General features: G+C 41.6%; 1 protein-coding gene across 5 annotated transcripts in view; it reads right to left on the minus strand.

The window, feature by feature from the left end:
- Positions 1-18279, minus strand: part of ephb6 (eph receptor B6) — a 53442-nt gene that overhangs the window by 17778 nt on the left and 17385 nt on the right. For all 5 annotated transcript variants that reach the window (XM_034697206.1, XM_034697207.1, XM_034697205.1 and 2 more), the window contains exons 3-5: positions 9525-9797; positions 7652-7821; positions 7262-7557 (exon numbers count right to left, since the gene is read on the minus strand). In XM_034697206.1, coding sequence (XP_034553097.1) covers positions 7262-7557; positions 7652-7821; positions 9525-9797 — 739 coding nt within the window. The remainder of the gene's footprint in view (positions 1-7261; positions 7558-7651; positions 7822-9524; positions 9798-18279) is intronic.

The raw sequence follows: 18279 nt of genomic DNA on the forward strand, positions 1-18279 counted from the left end.
TATGCTGCATTTAGCTGGTTTGGAAGGCATATATTGCCTAAAATAGACTTTTAAAAGGGTAAATTCGACCCGCAACATAGCAGGAGGGTTAAAAGTGTTTTCTGGTGAAAAATCTCATCCTGCTTTCTTGGAGCGATCAAATGCATCACTTTCTGTGAATCTGTGCTTCAACAAAATGTAAAAAAAAAGGGATGACACTCCAGACTGCTCTCATTTATCTTGACACCTACTTGGCAGCAGTAAGTACAAGCATTCAAAATGTCAATCAGTCTTTATGCTTATGGTCTTGTTTGCTTTTGGAGGTCACATAGAGGCATCAGTTTTATTGGTAGAAAAGAAACATCTACAGGAGCTTTTAAAGAGGGCATTTTAAACACACAACTCGCTCTGATTAACCAACATATGTGACGCAGACCAGTCATGTGACGTGGCAGGGTGTGATCAGGTTAATTTATCCTCGCTACACGCATCATCCCAAACAACAACGTCAATGCAGCCGACAAGTCAATACTGCATCTCATTGATCAGTTCACTCAACCGTGTTTTGCTTAAAGCTTGACCTTTATTAATAGGCTGGAAAAGCAACTGAATGTCAACACTGCCAATATGTTTCCACTTGACATATCAACGTGGGAAACAGTGATGAGGAAAAAAGCACAAAGTGGAAAAATAAAACAAACCCTTTCTTGCAGTCTGCTTTGAGGCAGAAATTCATTTTGGGACCAGAGCACAGTCACCCATCACACTCTGAATAACATAACACTTGCAGTTTTACTCCTCTGGCTGAATGTTCTTGTTTTATTCCATAATAAGCCTCAGGATTCTTCGTGGTTTTGCTTGCTGTAGGTTTGAGCGCTCTGGGAGACAAATCAGGACGATCTGACAAGTTGAATATTTCACTGAGAGACACACGCCACACAAAGTACTAACATGAGTTCAAATTAAATTACAGCCCATTTGAGAAGTCAGCGCTAATCTCTTGTCCCAAATCCTCGACAGTAGCTGTGGCTTAGCGTTTGGGAGGAATCAAACGTTGTCTGAGCCAGCTCGGACCAGCTCGCCCGGGGAACCCAAAAACTAAAAGAGCGTTTCATGTTTGGCTGAACAGGTGTAATTGTGTCTCATGCTCAGTCATGTTTCCTGTGACCTCTGCCTTTCCGTTTCCCTCGTGGGAGGCAAATGTCAGAGAAGAAAAACTTCCTGCTGTTTGGCTAGAAAAATAAAACAACAGCAGACAGCTGCTGTTTGTCGTCCGCCCCTGTCCTTATCGTTTTTCAAACGACTGAAGACGAGCCCCACACTGAGCTGTGAATGTCAGCGTTCATGTCGACGCTGAATGTTCTTTGGGACTTGCTTGTAATTAAACAGCATTATAAATAATTAAGGTTTGGTCTTTTAAAGTCTGTCTGCCAAACGCCGCCTGTATTTGTCTAAGTGTTTGATGTTTCACTTGGCTAATTAATTTATCATCAGTCCAAATGGTGCTGTGTTGTTGTGATGAGTCTGACTTATTAGAATAATAAGACATCACACTTGCAGTACATTAACAGTACTGTGAGGTTTTACAGACTTCTCTCTGTCAAGTGTTGTCATTTCAGTGCTTCATTTTCACGACAAACTGATAGGATCTTTTGTTGGTACTGAGGGTAGAGAAATGTTACAATAACATACTTTAAATCTGTATTAATGTGTAAAGGCCCAGGACCAAACAGATGAGCTGTGTCAAGTCAGGGGTTGTGTACAGTGAGCCCCTTCAGGAAGTTCCCACACTTTGCGGGGAAGTCCTGTTCACCCTATCAGAGTTCAAATCGAATACAGCAACCTACTCACTATATATTTCCATCTTTATTATGTGGTCGCTTACTAATTAATTAACGTTTGAGCATCAAAAGTTGATTTATACCAAGCGGCAACCTCTGGTCTAAAAATATGAGTCAAATGCGGAAGTGTTAAAAACTGCAGTTCATGGAGGATCCGCTTGAGGCTGGCTCTGGAAGTACCGGAAACCACATACACACCAATTCAAAAAAGACGACCTTTACAGCAGAAATAAACATGTTTACAGCCTGGTACAAAAGACAAGTGTAGTCTGGATAACTAATTTCTCATTAGGTGATCGTGAAATTTTTTCAAACGCAGCAATTTCAAAGATATTGAGATTACGAGTCTTCCAATGAGAGGAACAACTGACTTGATTGACAGGCGGGAACACTGTAGCTGTTGGCTAGGAGGCTCAAAGCCCGCCTCTTTACGTCACAATAGCTCGACAGCAGCAATATGGCTGCCGCTGACGATTGGCCTCAAAACAGCCCTTAAGAAACAGATGGGTGACGTCACGGATACTACGTCCATATTTTATACAGTCTATGGTTTATACGTGATTTTAAAATGTCTGAAAAAAGTCTGCAACACTCACAGTTTGAGTTGTGTTCATAGTAACACTAAACTCCAAACCATTCTTTAAATGAGAGATGAGATAAATACGATAGTTTTCTCCTGATGAGCTGGCTCCAGTGATAGCACAAATACTTTATCAGAATTGTAAGTGGTCCTGAGTTGAGACATGATGTGATGATAGTGACAGATGAAAAGAAAGACATCATCAAAGTGGTTAATATCCATCTATGAGGAGAAATGAATGTCTGGACCAAGTTTCATGCCAATTCATTCAACAGTTGTTGATAGATTTAACTCAAAAACATCACTTCAAAGTAGTACTACAGAAAAACAATGAGGTCACTGAATCAATAGGATTCATCAACTGGAAACAACAGGTGTCTATATGAAATGTCATTGCACTTCATCAGATTGTTCTTTGGGACATTTCTGTCCAACAGACTGAAACCCTGCATTTTAATCATCCAGTGGCAGCCACACAGAGGGAACGGATAAAAGCAGGTCATTTAGGACAAATGTGTCAAACTTAAACAACAAATGAAGAAAGCATAAAGAAAAAACTTCCTTCCTGCACATTACCTTTCTATTGAGTCTAAAGACCTTGCCATAATAATCCACTTTCACAACTAATGAAATACATTATAGATGTCGTATGGACTCTTAATTCTTAAAATAGAAAGCTATTAAAGCTGAGTGTAGTTAAAGGCAATAATTTAGTGCTGAAAATTCATTTTCACTTGAGAGGAGGAGGAGGATGAGGGGGAGGGAGTCCCTTATTTGTCTCTGAAAATGATGTCTTGCTTGAGGGGGTAAGGCTGCATGGGCTGTGGTATTCTCACATGGATATTAAAAGCATTTGTTTACACTGCAGAGATTCACTTTAATAGCAAATTGGTTGAAAAGAAAAAGGGAAAGTACAGTTATTTCAAAACATGCAGAACAGATGCTTAGTTAACTTGCTAAATAATGTGCCTAAGAGAGAGCAGGTGGGCTGCGGTGACTTGCAGTAGGTGGAAATAAATGTCAGTTAACTTTTTGATATTTAGTTTCTTTCTTGTATGTATTAAAGTGCTGGCATGCAGCATAAAAACAATGGCCGATTTTCAGAATGCTGCGTCTTAATTATAGCTTCCAACTAATGCACAAGTTCAGCGGAGTGCAGCCCATCATTTTCTTTCCATGTGTTATTAATAAATGTCCTTGGTGCATAATTCAAACAAGAACAGAATGTTCAACTTCTGATAGTTAAGAAGAGCTTGGCGCTCCACTTTCTGGTGAGAAATAAGGAATCGGCTACTGTTAATAATCCTCGACGACTGCACTGCCAGTTAACCATCTGCCTCTTTTCTCTACATTCCCAGGGAGCCGACGAGGACAACAATTGTGATGATGCCAGTGCACATCATTAGTCAGTGAAGTGATCAACAAAAAACACAATCATATGAGAGCTGGAACAAAAAGCTGGAGTGGCGTGGGCAGCTCTGCGTTCGTAGAGAGTATACGTGGAAGCCTCTGAGAAGTTTCAAGGGGCGATTTGTCAGTAAATATCAATCAAACGCAGACAAACACAAGTGGTGGGCTGGGTGCAGATTTAAAGCAAAAGAGCATGAACACATTTCACAGCTGACTTGGCAGGGCTGGAGGATTTAATTGAGTTGAAGTTAGTTAGACTTTGAGGGCCCCCATGCAAGGGAGTTGAGCAATTATGGCCACTGAAGACTCCTTTTTTCTGTTGCAATCCTTCTTTTATCGTCCAAAAACACAAGTTTAAAACACACATCAGCTTCAAAACAAGATACTCACACATCCATGCAGAGAGAAACACACTTCACTCCCCTCTGCCCCCTTCACACATTCAAATTGTTGGGTTTTTTTGCCAGCTCAGGCCTTTAAGTCATTAACTGGCATCCTCCTATCTTTCTCTCTCCCTCCACCTCTCCCTGGTTTCCCTCCACTCCGCCACTCTCCCCCTGTGGTTCCTGTCACTTGTTCACAGACGAGTGGCCATTACATCGCCATGACCTAAATGTGTCACATCCCTCCCACTATGACTCTCCCTCTCTCCTCCTCTCTCCCGCTTCCTCCTCTTCCTGTCCGTCTGGGCATCTATCACATTTTTTACTCCTTTTTTTCTCCTCCCCCATTTACACCCATTTTGAGAGGGGGAAATGCATTTGACCGGTTTTATGCAAATGTTGACCCTGCTCCTCTTCTCTTCTCTAATCTCCCCTCAGCAGCTCTGTATTCCTGCATACAGGTCTCTGTCCACTCTGTCCCTGACTGACGATATGTCCAAATGTTGCATCACTACAGATCCACAAATTCACTATGATACAATACTGCTTTTCCCATGTTTGTCTTATCCCAACCGGACCTGTCTGCCCTCGTTCCTCTCTGCTCTCTCCATCAAACAGAGTATAGGAGCATTGGAGCAACAACAGCTCAGTATTGATTCAGACTCCTTGTTTTCTAAGAAATACTAAAAGAAGTGAACTGGTACAAAAGCTAGTCTGACCTGAATAATTGCACTGACCACCTTCTAGTCTTTTGTTTTTTGGGCAGTCTGTAATTCAGATTCAGATTCAGACAACTTTATTGATCCCAAGAAGGACAATTCATTTATAGCGTACGATACAACGTTTAACATCTACAACACATCCATCATATATACATGCTACAAGTCACAAGTCAAGCATTGGGTCTGTACATAGGACCAGAGGGTCTGTGGAGGACAGCAATAAGTTAATGTAATAACCAAATAACAGTAAGATACAACAACGATTAAAAGACAATATAACCTCTTGTCATACCAATGTTATTTAAAATGACTAACAAGACTGCCGTCTGAGTTTAAAAGCCTGATAGCAGACAGGATTAAATATTTTGAACACTGATTAGTTCTCCTCACAGGTGCATAAAAACGGCGAGCTGAAGGCATCAGTACAAACTCAGTATGAAGGACATGTAATGGCAGGCCGATAAAGTTTTTCGCTTTCTTCAGCACCTGGTTCTCCCAGAGAGAACACAAGTCTCTCTGTTTAATTCCTGTAATCTTGGAGCAAACTTTAACAGTGCTCTGCAGGCTGTTCTTCTCTTTGATGGGTAAGCCCTCAAACCAGCAGATAAAAGAAAAGGTTAAAAGGCTTTCAATAAAAGAACAATAAAAGTTACTTAAAATCCTCTTCCTGGCAAATTTTGGAGTTGTTAGCTGGTTATAAAACTGACTGAAATTAAAACTGATGCCTCTATATGAGCAACAAAAGCAAACCAGATTATCAACATAAAGATTGACTCTTCCAATAAAGTCATTCTTTCATGTGGAACTCCACAGCCGTGTGTCTATGGGATAATCTTAGGCATCTGGTGCATAAAATTATGTCCAACTGAAATGCAAAAAATATCAAAATCCTCAATAAAACCATGACTTGTACATCATACATCTGATTCTCTGATAAGTGTGCTGCAGGCAGAAGAACAGCTTTGTGTGTTGCGTCCGAGAATAATGCAATGGGCTCTCTGATGGCAAAGTAAAGCAGTGAAAAATGTCCAAGTAGCTTACACTTAGACCGAGAACAACGCTTTGATTGGAGGTTGTAAAAATTGACCTCATCAGCTGCAATTGATAGCTTAGCTTTTGTTGTGGTTAATACGCTTTCTAAGTTGCTGAGCTGACCGGCACCCCCTTTGGGAAACACATTCAACATTGATAACTACCTCATACTACCTCACTTCAAATAAACTTCACTATCCCTTTAAGCTTGAATCCCGCCCATTGGTGCAGCATTTGAGCTAAGTTTTTACTGGTTCGAATCCCAGGCTGGGCAGTTTCCTTTCTGCCTTTTTGCTTGTTCTCCCCATGGTACTCTGGCTTCCTCCCACAGTCCAAAGACCTGCTCATCAGGTTAATTGGTGACTCTAAATGGCCTGTAGGTGTGAGTTTGTGTTTATCTCTATATGTTAGCCCTGTGATGGACTGACATCCTGTCCAGGATGTATCCCGCCTCTCGCCTAATGACAGCTGGGAGAGGCTCAAGCCCCCCCGTGACCCCGAATAGGATAAGCTGTAAAGATAATGGACGGATGGATGGAGATTTTCTGAACAGTCACATTTTGTGCCCTTAAAGGGTCAAAGTCATTAAAAGGAGATAATATTATTAAAGCTGTAATAAGAGTTTAGAACACTGCTCTAGCATGAGAAAAAAGCTTTATGTTTTGTCTGTATTGACATGTTCATAATCTAAATTCAGAGCTGACATGTAACATGCAATGACTTGTTCTTTCTTTGCTGTTTTTAGGAGTTAACGTGTCAAGATACCAATGAATTAAAGTAAGGCTGTTTGTAAAATGCACCTAGAAATGAAAGCCTGACACATGAGACACTGTTAGTAGACAGAACATTCATATTGCAATGGAGTTCATGATTAAATCAAATTTAGAAAAATCATATTTTGGTCACAATTCTTGAAACCCTGTGTTTCCTAGAACTGGATCCATCCATCCTTTTAAAATGATTAAAGTTGTCCTGTAACTTTCTGCAACATTACTATCAGGGGTATCCCAGCTTGAGCAGACAATAACCCTTCAACAGCAGGCCTGCATTACTCCAGGACTAAGTGTTACAGACATGAGGCTTCACATAGAAGGTCTAGTAAAACAAAATATAAAACGGTATCTACTTTCATTAATGGTTTTTTGGAGCCTGCCATTCTTTTTTTATATGTCTCTCACACGTCACACAAATTTATAGATGTGCATTACTAAATTGCTGGAGTGCTTTGCTACTACACATGACAAATTAAATTGACACACCGCAGAGATTATCCACCTCTGCAGGAATCAGGTGATCACATGTCCTCAAACTTACCCAGGCAGGCAGATCCATTGAGGTTCTGCTCATAGCCTTCATCACAGACACATCCTCCCACAGGAACCATCCACTCCCCCTCAGCGTTGCAGTGCATACGAGGGGGTGGGCCACCCTGGGCTTTACTGTTGGGGACGCATGTCCCGCTCACGGGGACTAAGGCAGTTGGCTCAGCTCCTGAGGGAGTGGGTGGATAGGATGCCAGGTAGAGACTGGTGGCTGGACAGCGGCGGTAGAAAATGGAGACACCCATGAGGGAAACGCAAGCTCCACTGTCAACAATGGCCAGGACAAATCTGAAACAAGGGTCATGATTTAATACAGAGATAATTAAGAGTTTCAAGCTGGAATTGGATCAATATCAGTAAAGTATAATACAGTTATGATTACCCTTTGCGAGTGAGTGGGGCAAAGCTGCGTGTCTTGATGTTGATTCGGCTGTATCTGTTGGGTTGATACTGGTGAGGTGAACTGGGCTCTACTTTGGAAAAACTTTTATCAGCTGCAATGGTGTCAATCTTCACCCAGCCCTCCCTGGTATCCTTTTCTCCGGAGGATGGCTGCAGGAGAACAGAGGACATTTAAGGGAAAGCTCATGTGTAACCAAGAGTGAAAATACTGCATGGAGAGCATAAGCAAACACGAGGGGGATAATGGATGATAAAACAAGCTGGTTGAAAGATGTATAAGGATTGTGAAATACAGAGAAATAAGAAAGAAATGAAATAATACAGAAAAAAGAGTCGATGAAAGACAAGCTGAGATTGTTTTTTGTAGTTCCCCCGGCATATGTATATTATAAAATAGTTCTGTGAGAGGAGTAAACGTTGACTATGATGTATGCAGGACCCAGCGGGGGATCGTGCTCAAGTCCCTGCAAAGACTCTCAGCGCTGCAGTGCTTCCTGCTCTCCTGTGATTTTCCTCTGATTCCTCATCAGGGTTTGATTTGCATTTTTAAACAACATTGCACATCCCAAAGGAGAAGTGTGTTCATCTATACTAATACCACGCACACCCCTCCCTCCCTCCCTCCCTCACTCCCTCCCTCCCTCACTCCATGGCAGTGACTGCACATGTAGTTCATCCTCAGCAGCTCAAATGTTCCAGAAATATAAAAAATCCAAGATAAACTGCATTAATAAGTAAAGTTACTTGTTTATTTGCTGCCATAAATATGTAATAAGTGAGGCTGACGTGACTGGGTTTCTGGAGAACAGAGAAGCACATTTCTGCTAACATCTACATGCTTCACACCAGTATGAACAAACAAGACTTTCTTACCTAAAGTGTTTCTTGTGGCAAACAGTAATTAGGATGATTATGTTATTATTCCTTGTCCTAAGATGATGATAGGCTTTTCTGTTTTGTTGTAGCATGATTGAAAATTCTACTTCCAGTATAACTTTGTTTGAATGTTGTCTGTCTCAAGCAGTGATGAAAAAGCAGAATAATAAAAATGACATTATTCCTTGTTAAATTTAGTCCAGATCATATGCACCCTAATCAAAGAGTCTTAGCTGCTGAACAATTCAAATTTACAATTATTCTGTGTATTTACCATAGACTGTATAAGATATGGACGTAGTATCCGTGACGTCAACCATCTGTTCCTGAGCGCTGTTTTGAGGCCAATCGTCAGCAGCAGCCATATTGCTGCTGTCGAGCTATTGGGACGTAAAGAGGCGGGTTTTGAGCCTCCTAGCCAACAGCTATGCAAGTATTAGCAAAGTATATAGTCCCTCAGAGTAAAGCCTGGTTTGTACTTCTTGTCAAATCGACAGTATTGAAAGGACTGGAAAGGGACTGGCTGCTGGTAAGAAGTCCCAGCATGCCAAAGAAAAGTCCTGGTTGGCCAAATTGTTGTTTTTTTTTAAGTTATATTTTTGGGCTTTTTGCCTTTATTTGATAGGATAGCTGAAGAGAGACAGGAAATGTGGGGAGTGGAGACAGGGAGAAGACATGCAGGAAATGGTCACAACCGAGAATCGAGCCGGCGACCCCTACGACGAGGACTATAGCCTCTGTATGTGGGGCGCTTGGACCGCTAGGCCACCAGAGCCCCTAAATTGTTTAATTTAGAAGTGGTGCCTACCAGAGTGTGCAGGTTCACTATTAACTAATACTTACTTTTCAACCTCAAGGGGTCATGTAAAAGCAAGCTAACTTTACTTTTGTCCAATAGTTAGTGAAGTTAGCGAAGCAAGTGTTTTGAACTGAACTGAAAAGGCTAACGTGGCTCGTCTGGTGTTGTTCAGCCTCACCTCAGCTGCCCAGGTCCTCTCCAGCTCTCTCTGGGAGTCGGCCTGTTTATAGAACAAAGTGAGTGTCTCTCGGCATGAGGGTGATGGTGATCGCAGGCTGGCGCAGTCACGCACAGAGAAGCGCAACGTGACAAACACCCGTGGAGCAGAGTGGCGGTAAAGGAAGGGTGTCGCCAGCCAGTTGTCTTGAAGACGAGGATTTTGGTTGACATTGCAGACCTCGAAGGTTCGTATGAGTTTTCCCCGATCGTCCAAAACACTGACCTCGTCCCACTGAGAAACACAGAGACAAAACAATGACCTTGTGTTAACAATACATTAAAAAAACGACATTACATCTGAAGCTGGAAGCTCCAAAAACATGTTGAGTAAACTGTAAAGGGGACAAGTATGAAAAAGAAAAGTGTTTCCTGAATATAAACGACAATGATGAACTGTTGTTTGACATCTTCATTCTTAACTAGATCAGTATAACTGAGTGCTGTGCACACACACACACACACACACACACACACACACACACACACACACACGCACACACACACAAAGAGTATTGCATCCAGGAGTGAAAGCGGTTCTCCGCTGACCCCAGTAATGTAGGTCATCTCTGCGTCCTTGTTATCCACAATAGACTTTCCACTGTGTAATTAGGTAGTCAATGATTAGACCAGTTGTTAATTAAACCACTTGAACCATTCATTTAGAACACAACACATATCAAGTGTCTTAGACGAAGACATAATGATCCAGAGATCTTTCTGTCAAGGAAAACATGTCTCACATGTTCTGGTATGTAGCCCTTCAGATCATTTGAAGTGCATGTGAGTCGATGGGAACTTGTCTTTGGTGCAAAAGTTGATATCCATGCTAGCTAATGGGGTTGTGCTTGGAGTTCAATGCTAACTTCAGCAGGTAGTATGCCAACCCTGATTTTGATAAGTTGATGTTTACTGAAACCAGTGCTTACCATGGTTACTGTTTCAGTTTAGCTTTGTAGCTCAGTAATGTTTACAATTTTAACACAATGTAGGCAAGGGTCATCAGTTTGTCAAGTATTAAATCTTTGTTTTTTAAGTCATATTCTGGGGATTTTTTTCCTTTACTGTTACAATGTTACAATGTCATTTAGCAGATGCTTTAATCCAAAGCAACGTACATACGAGAACAAGAACAACACAAGCAAAGATCTAGACAAGAGGAAACAAGATCAGTAAGAGTAACAAAGTGCTTCAAGTCCATTTGGATGTAAAGGCATTGCACAAAAGTAAATATGTTTTTTTTTTTTTTTTGTAAAATAAGAAACATCTACAATGAAGCAATCAAATGATTTAAGACCTTCCATTATCATCATAGACAATTAACTTGTCATCACCACAATAATACCAAAGTGCGAAGTGCTGGGTCACTCCAGAGCTGAACACAAATTCTCAGAGTAGAGCAGGACAGTGCGAGTCAACTGTAGCTGGAAGACACGATCTGCCACTGGGGACAACAGTGGAGAATAGTCTAGCTAAGTGCATAGTGTTTCCTAAAGATATGGGTCTTTAGCTGTCAGAGAGAAGGGGAAGAGTCAGGAAATTTGGGGATAGAGAGAAGGAGAAGACATGCAGGAAATAGCTGAGGCCGGGAGTCCAACTAGCGACTGCTGCACCAAGGACTACAACCTCTGTATATGGGGCGCACGCTTAAACCACTAGGCCAACAGAGCCCTAGGTATTTTTTTTATTTTAAAAAGCTTTGGATAAAATATTCCATTCCATGCTTGATTTTGTCTGCTTTCAGAGAACGTGTCCTGGTTTCACCTTGAGAGATGAGAAACACAATGTAGACGGTGAACAAAGGAAGTGTTTCTTCAATACAACGTGCTCTCTTTAAAATTATTCTGAGGAAAAAGGACAGTTTTGAAAATGCATTTTGATATTGAATTTCAGTCTTTGTACTGTATTTGTATGTAGATGTGCATATCAGAGACAGATATTCAAAACTCTCACCATGCATGTCCTCAGAACAACACAAAGTAAGAAAGTAGGCTAACACAGCAAATTAGACAAAGTGAGAGGTACTGCTGACATCTAACAATGTAAGGTTTGTTTGTATCATCACAGCAAATTATGCATTGTTATAAATGGCATTTCTTTTTGTGCATTTATTTGAGCATTTGCAGTGAACCAAAGTTAACATGTGATGAGCGGTGAACCCTCCTTTCTCTGATTTGAAAGAGCTGTTGCGTAATAAAACAAGCAGATGTATTCATAATTTAGGAAATCTTCATTGAAAGCACTCAAATGGATTTGAAAATGAGCCTATACCTTCTTGTAGGAAGAAACTCAAGCAGCACAGGGACAAGGCTGTGAATGAGACTGTCACATGAGTCAAGATGTAAATGTAGCGCTGGGTTTAGTTTCGCCAATTATACAGTACGGAGCCTCTTAGGATGAAAAGGCTCTGATTTAAGCCTGTGTCGCCTTGAGTGACAAGCAGGGCCTTTTCTGTGGTAACACAGACGAATTATGTATTCGGCCTCATCATCATTATTCCTCATGCAACAATAGCGTGAGGACAAAAGGTCCCGACACCCTATCAGGGTGCTTATAGTAAGTGTGTGTCTGTATTTCTGTGTTTACGTTATTCTCTGCATGCTCATGTCTCTTTCTCTGTGTGCTTCTGACAGCCAGAATGAAGAGAAACATCTCTGTAGCATCACACATGAGAGAGTGCATTCATATTTGGTCCAGTTGGAATAATGATAAGATCAGTGTGCAGATAAAAAGCGTCTGAGCTGCTGTCAGTCTAATGGAGTGAAAGGACAGTTTTCTCTCCCCGCAGGCTGTGATTCACTCTCTGTCAGACGTGACAACCAGGGGAGGAGATTGAGGAGACAACAGGGAGCACATGGTGGGAAGGAGAGATGCTGATGGGGAGGAAAAGTGGGTAAATAGTAAGCAGCCAGTGTATGTGTGTGTATTTTTGTGTGTGACAGTGTGAGGTGACTGCAGAAAAAGCTGGATGCTGTGGACGTTTGTAGCCGCTGGTATCCGTTTGTGGCTTTGCGTGCAGTTTGCTTCTGTATATTTGTGAACAAAACAAAGCTTTATTTGTTTTCTGACCTCAAACCAAAAACAAAAAAAACCACCTCTCCTCTCCTGTAACGCTCTTTCCCCTATTTCCGGTACCTCCCTTCAGAAGAAAGACTGAAGAAAAAAATGGGGCAAATGGGGGGTGGAAAGAAGGAAAGAGAGAAAGAAAGAAAAAATAGGGACAACTCATCTTTGTGATTTAATTTGAACCGAAATGCCAAAGAGCCAGAGAGCAATCTCTCCAGTGACAGAGGGCAGGGAGGGAGAAGGGCCTTCGAGAAGCTGAGAATGGCACGCACAGACACCCCAAGACATATGCATGTGCACACACACACACAAAGCAAACACACAATGGAAGAATAGCAAGAGGGAACAAGGGGAGGGGAGAAACCAGCAGACTACAGTAAGAAGTCTGCTGGTTTGACACCGAAGGGAGATGTAAGGGGGCAGAGGGGAGACCGAGTTGGGGGATAAAAGAGAGAATATGAAGGAGAGACCCAGTGGCTCTGCGTCTGTGAGGGGCAAAGGAAAGAAAGATTAAACGAAGGAGAGAGAGAGGCAGAGACAAAGAAGCAGAGGAGTTTCTTGTCAGTACATTAAAGAAAGAGGAGAGACGATGAGAGAGCATGAAGAAGCAGGAAAAGAATATCCAGAGAGCCTCAAGCAAAAGAAAAAGATGGGATGTGAAGAGAAAAGTGAGGAAAGAGTTAAAAAGACAACACACACACACACACACACACACACACACACACACACACACACACACACACACACACACACACACAAGCACGCACGCACACACACACACACACGCACACACACGCACACACACGCACACACACAACCTCCCTCTTTTTCTCCCCCTCTTGTGGTCTGTCTTTCTACTTCTCTCAGCTTGTTGCCCCGGGTCAAATAACCATATCTCCATCTCAGAAGCACTTCAAATCCAGGGACCATAATATAAAAAGGAAAAAAAAAATCATGCTAATGCTTGACTTGCTTTAGCACACACACACACACACACACACACACACACACACACACACACACACACACACACACACACACACTGACTCGCACACACATATAACTGACACAAAAGGATGGCCTCTTGTTAGCGGCAGCCATCATGGTTCACATATTCCCTAACACACATGAAGCCCAGATTAATCAGACATCATGTCTGATTATGGGCCAACACTGGAGGCCAGCTGTGGTGATAATGACGGCACATAAAGATGAAGTTAACAGTAAAGTGAGACAAAGGATGTCCAAGTGAGTGTGTGTTGTATTTCAATTATGTGCTTGGTTTACCTGACACCATATAAAACTCACGGGATAACTTGAGATCATTGTTAGGGGGTATTTGAATTCCAAAGCAAACTAAAAAAAATAATGACCACATTTTCAAGAGTATGTATGAATCATCAGCTGAAGATTTGGAGTATCAACATTAAATGGACCAGTTTTATTTGGGCATTAATATGTATAAAGATATGGTGATGAATGCAGAATATGTGGGCCAGTGACAAAAATTTGGTGTTCTCAGCATTCTGGTTTCTGATTGTTGTCCGAGTGGTATCATCGACTGGCATTTCTGCCAGCATTGGCTCCTCACAGAAAAAAACGACCATGTGAAGAAATAATTGCAATCCTGATTCCCATCTGCCTTATCAAGTGATGATTTTTCTTTTATCTCAGAAGATATCTATATGTAAGCACAACTAGCAACCTGCTCTTAGATGCTATTTCTCAACTTCACTGTAAACATTGGCCATGCAGAGAAAAGAATGTCTTGGCTATAAATACTTTATCACCGGTGTGTTGGTAACACTGGAAACCCAGAGAAGCTGGCCATCTCTCCCAGAGGTTATACTGTCTTTAGACACTAGTTTATTGGCTGTAAGTTTACAGCTGCTTCAATTTCATGTAATCTTGGAACCTACTGCCGGATATATGCCTCTGCCTATTTATAGCTGGAAAAAAGGTTTGTTGAGGATGAACAACTACAAGTCAAGATTTCCTTTTCCATGTTCTGCGTTGATTACCTTTCCGGACATGTCTACACAGTAAAGGCTGTCATTACTTCTCGTTGCACCTGCTCATCTGTTTTACGGGGAGGGTCTCAGTTTCACTGTAAATAATAATCTAAGATGCTCCATTCTGGCCTATTTTAACAGATTGAGCCAAGGATGTTCTGCTTTCTGACTAATTTCCTAACTTTCTTGAAAAGAAGTTGAAGTTCCAGCTAACTGACTGACCTCAAGGTGATGAAACACTCAGAAAACAGTCTAAATGAAACCCAATCTTAAAGGCTGATCTATACTTCTGCGTAGAATCAACGGCTTAGCCTACGCCGGGGGTCCGCGTAGCTCCCGTACCTACACAGAGGCCTACGCACGTAGGTGACGTGCACCTCCTCCAAAACGTAACTACCCGTAGATAGAACGCAGACAGCAAGCCCTGTGATTGGTCCTCTCGGCGGAATTGTGTTTCCTGCATTTATATCACTTCCGGGATCCTGGACATCAGCCGCACATCGGCCGTGTATTTCATCTCCTCCTCTCTATTCTTCATGTAATCATGTCTGTATGATAAACAGCAACATGTATCAGCTGTAGATTAACATAGCTCGCTCTGAATCGATGTGGAAAAGTAAACAGAGATCGTAGCGGGCCGGAAGCAGGCGACCGGCTATCAGAGAGACCGCACTGCCCTCAAGTGTTTCGGTGGAGAATTGCTGCGCGTCATGGACACATCGACACACAAGTATGTGGTGCTCATGTCCGCGTCAGACCCTGCTGCGTAGGGGCGACGCAGAAGTATAAATCAGCCTTAAGCCTACATTTTGGAGGAGGTGCACGTCTGCTACGTGTGTAGGCCTCTGCGTAGGTATGGGAGCTACGCGGACCTCTGGCGTAGGCTACGCCGTCAATTCGACGCAGAAGTATAAATCAGCCTTTAACGTTGATTGGCTTTCGTGACTCAAGAATTCTACGTTTTATGTTGGATTCAAACATACAAATGTGCATGTCGCACTTTACTGCCAATGCTCAATGCTTAGCTCACTTAAACTGATAAACTTTGTACTCTTAGGTAGTTTAATGAATAGCAGTCCATCATAATTTACAAAATCAGCAAATGTTTATACTGTTACTTTACTGTGAGAACCAAAAAACTGCAGAAGGTCAATTTTTCACGTTCTAAGGAAACAATCCTGTTGTGTTATGATCTGTCTGATGGTAATTAAAGAGGATTTAAACACATGGCCTTAAAAAGCTGGGGGCAGTTTCCTTTACATACAAAGAAGGACTAAATCCGTCAGTGAATCACAAGAGTTTAAAATAACCAATTTAAGGACATGTGGTCTCCAAAGGGGTGGAAAATGTGTGATTTGAAAAGTAATCTAACCTGTCAGAAAGTCTGGGTTACTTAAGAGTATAACTATAAAGTTGCATGAAAATGGCAGTGCCCGTGTAAAGTGCAATGCCCTAAAAATGTTCCTTTACACTTCACTGAATATTTTCTGATACACTCCCACTGGCAAAACCATCATGTTTGAAGGCAGCATTAATCTAAATGTGACTTGTTGTCATCTCATGCTCTGTTTGATACTCTAAATGTATATCTCAGAGCTTTTGCTTATACTGGCCATGAATGGATGGAGTCTTGGAAAAATATTTTTCTGTACTAAAAGAGTAATAAGCACAGCAATTTCCTCCACACTAACATGTACGAGTGGTGACCTACAGTTTCTCACATAGTTTGACTGATTATCTCAACATCCATGACAATGAAGATGGTGTGTGTGTGTGTGTGTGTGTGTGTGTGTGTGTGTGTGTGTGTGTGTGTGTGTGTGTGTGTGTGTGTGTGTGTGTGTGTGTGTGTGTGTGTGTGTGTGTGTGTAATTATGAGCCATATTAGAACTGAGCCACAATCACTCACAGATGAATGAATCTAACTGACCCAGGACTTGACCCTGGCACAGTCACGCAAGTATAGACACACATACACATGCACTCACACATGTAATCATGTGTACACACACACACACACACACACACACACACACACACACACACACACACACACACACACACACACACACACACACACACACACACACACCACACACAATTTACAAAGGCGATGTGACATCCTTCAATAAAAAAAGCAGCTCAAGAATGGGAGGTCTGTGGTTCAATCACTGTAATCTCCTCTCAGAAGAAGTCACACAGCAGTACCAGTAGGAAAAAACATTTCAGCTCTCAAGGTTGTCAGGACCTGTGCTACCTGCATAAAAAGCTCCACCAATCAATGTTAGATGCTAGACATTCAGCAAAATAATAACCCTGGCCTAAAAAAAACATTTGCAACTTATGTCTGGTCTTCTTTCTGAGATCTGAAACCTTATACATGCTGTGATTTTCATAGTAACGAGATGTCCACCGCAAATACAACTTGTGGAAGCCCGCTGTTTATTTCAGTTATTATAATCAATGTAAAAGACAGCTAAATAGATACTACAGGGCTCATGGTATTTTATTCTAATGGGTGGAAGCGCAAACATGGTGAGGCATGCATTATATGTATTTAATGTGCTCTATTCTGGTCAGACTTAAAGAGCTAGTGTTAGCAGAAACAAGTGAGGCACTCTAAATGTGTGTGTGTGTGTGTGTGTGTGTGTGTGTGTGTGTGTGTGTGTGTGTGTGTGTGTGTGTGTGTGTGTGTGTGTGTGTGTGTGTTTTGACAACCTGGCTCCAGAATGGATGTATCATGTTCATGTCTTTGTTTCATTAAAACGCATTATGGTTAATTATGATTGCCTAAGACGCACAAATGACAAGTTATTTTTTCAACACACAGTATGTGTTATTAAAGCTTTATATAATTACAGAACTGAACTTCATCCATAATCAACCTGTTACAGCAACATAGTCATTACCATCATTTTACTAAATCTATACCAAAATTACCTCTTCACCTTTAATGCTAGTTTAGTCACAGGGTTGCAACAGTGTGAGAGTTTCATGGCGTGTGAACAGTCTCAGGTAATTTCACAGTGTGATGGTGTTTGGTTTTACACAGTCAGTGTCATTATCTTTAATTTCCATGACCCTAAAATGAATGGGAGCTTTTTTCTTTTTTTTTTTTCTTACAGTGGAACAAATGCTAGATACAAACATCCACATAATATTATGTCCCACATGATCAAATTGAATGTAATGTTTACACTAGATATGAGATATCAGGTAGCCGGGGCGGCTGTGGCTCAGTTGGTAGAGTGGGTCTTCTATCAATCGGAAGGTTGGATCGATCCCGGCTCCGGCAGTCACATGCCGAAGTGTCCTTGAGCAAGACACTGAACCCTGAATTGCTCCCTCTGTTGTTCAGAGGTGTGTGAATGTGTCTGAATGAGATTAGCTAACACTGATGGTCCCTGACTACATAGCAGCCTCTACCATCAGTGAGTGAATGGGTATGAATGGGTGAATGTGATGAGCAGCGTAAAAGTACTTTGAGTGTTCAGAAAGACTAGAAAAGCACTATATAAGTACAAGTTCATTTACCATTTACCATAGGATAGGAAAGTGGTGTCTGCTCAAATACATATTTTATAGATGTGTTCATTTATCATATATTAGTATACAGTGATACATACACACTGCTGTAACTTT

The sequence above is a fragment of the Notolabrus celidotus genome, chromosome 12 (assembly GCF_009762535.1).
Source record: "Notolabrus celidotus isolate fNotCel1 chromosome 12, fNotCel1.pri, whole genome shotgun sequence".
NCBI classification, from domain to species: domain Eukaryota; kingdom Metazoa; phylum Chordata; class Actinopteri; order Labriformes; family Labridae; genus Notolabrus; species Notolabrus celidotus.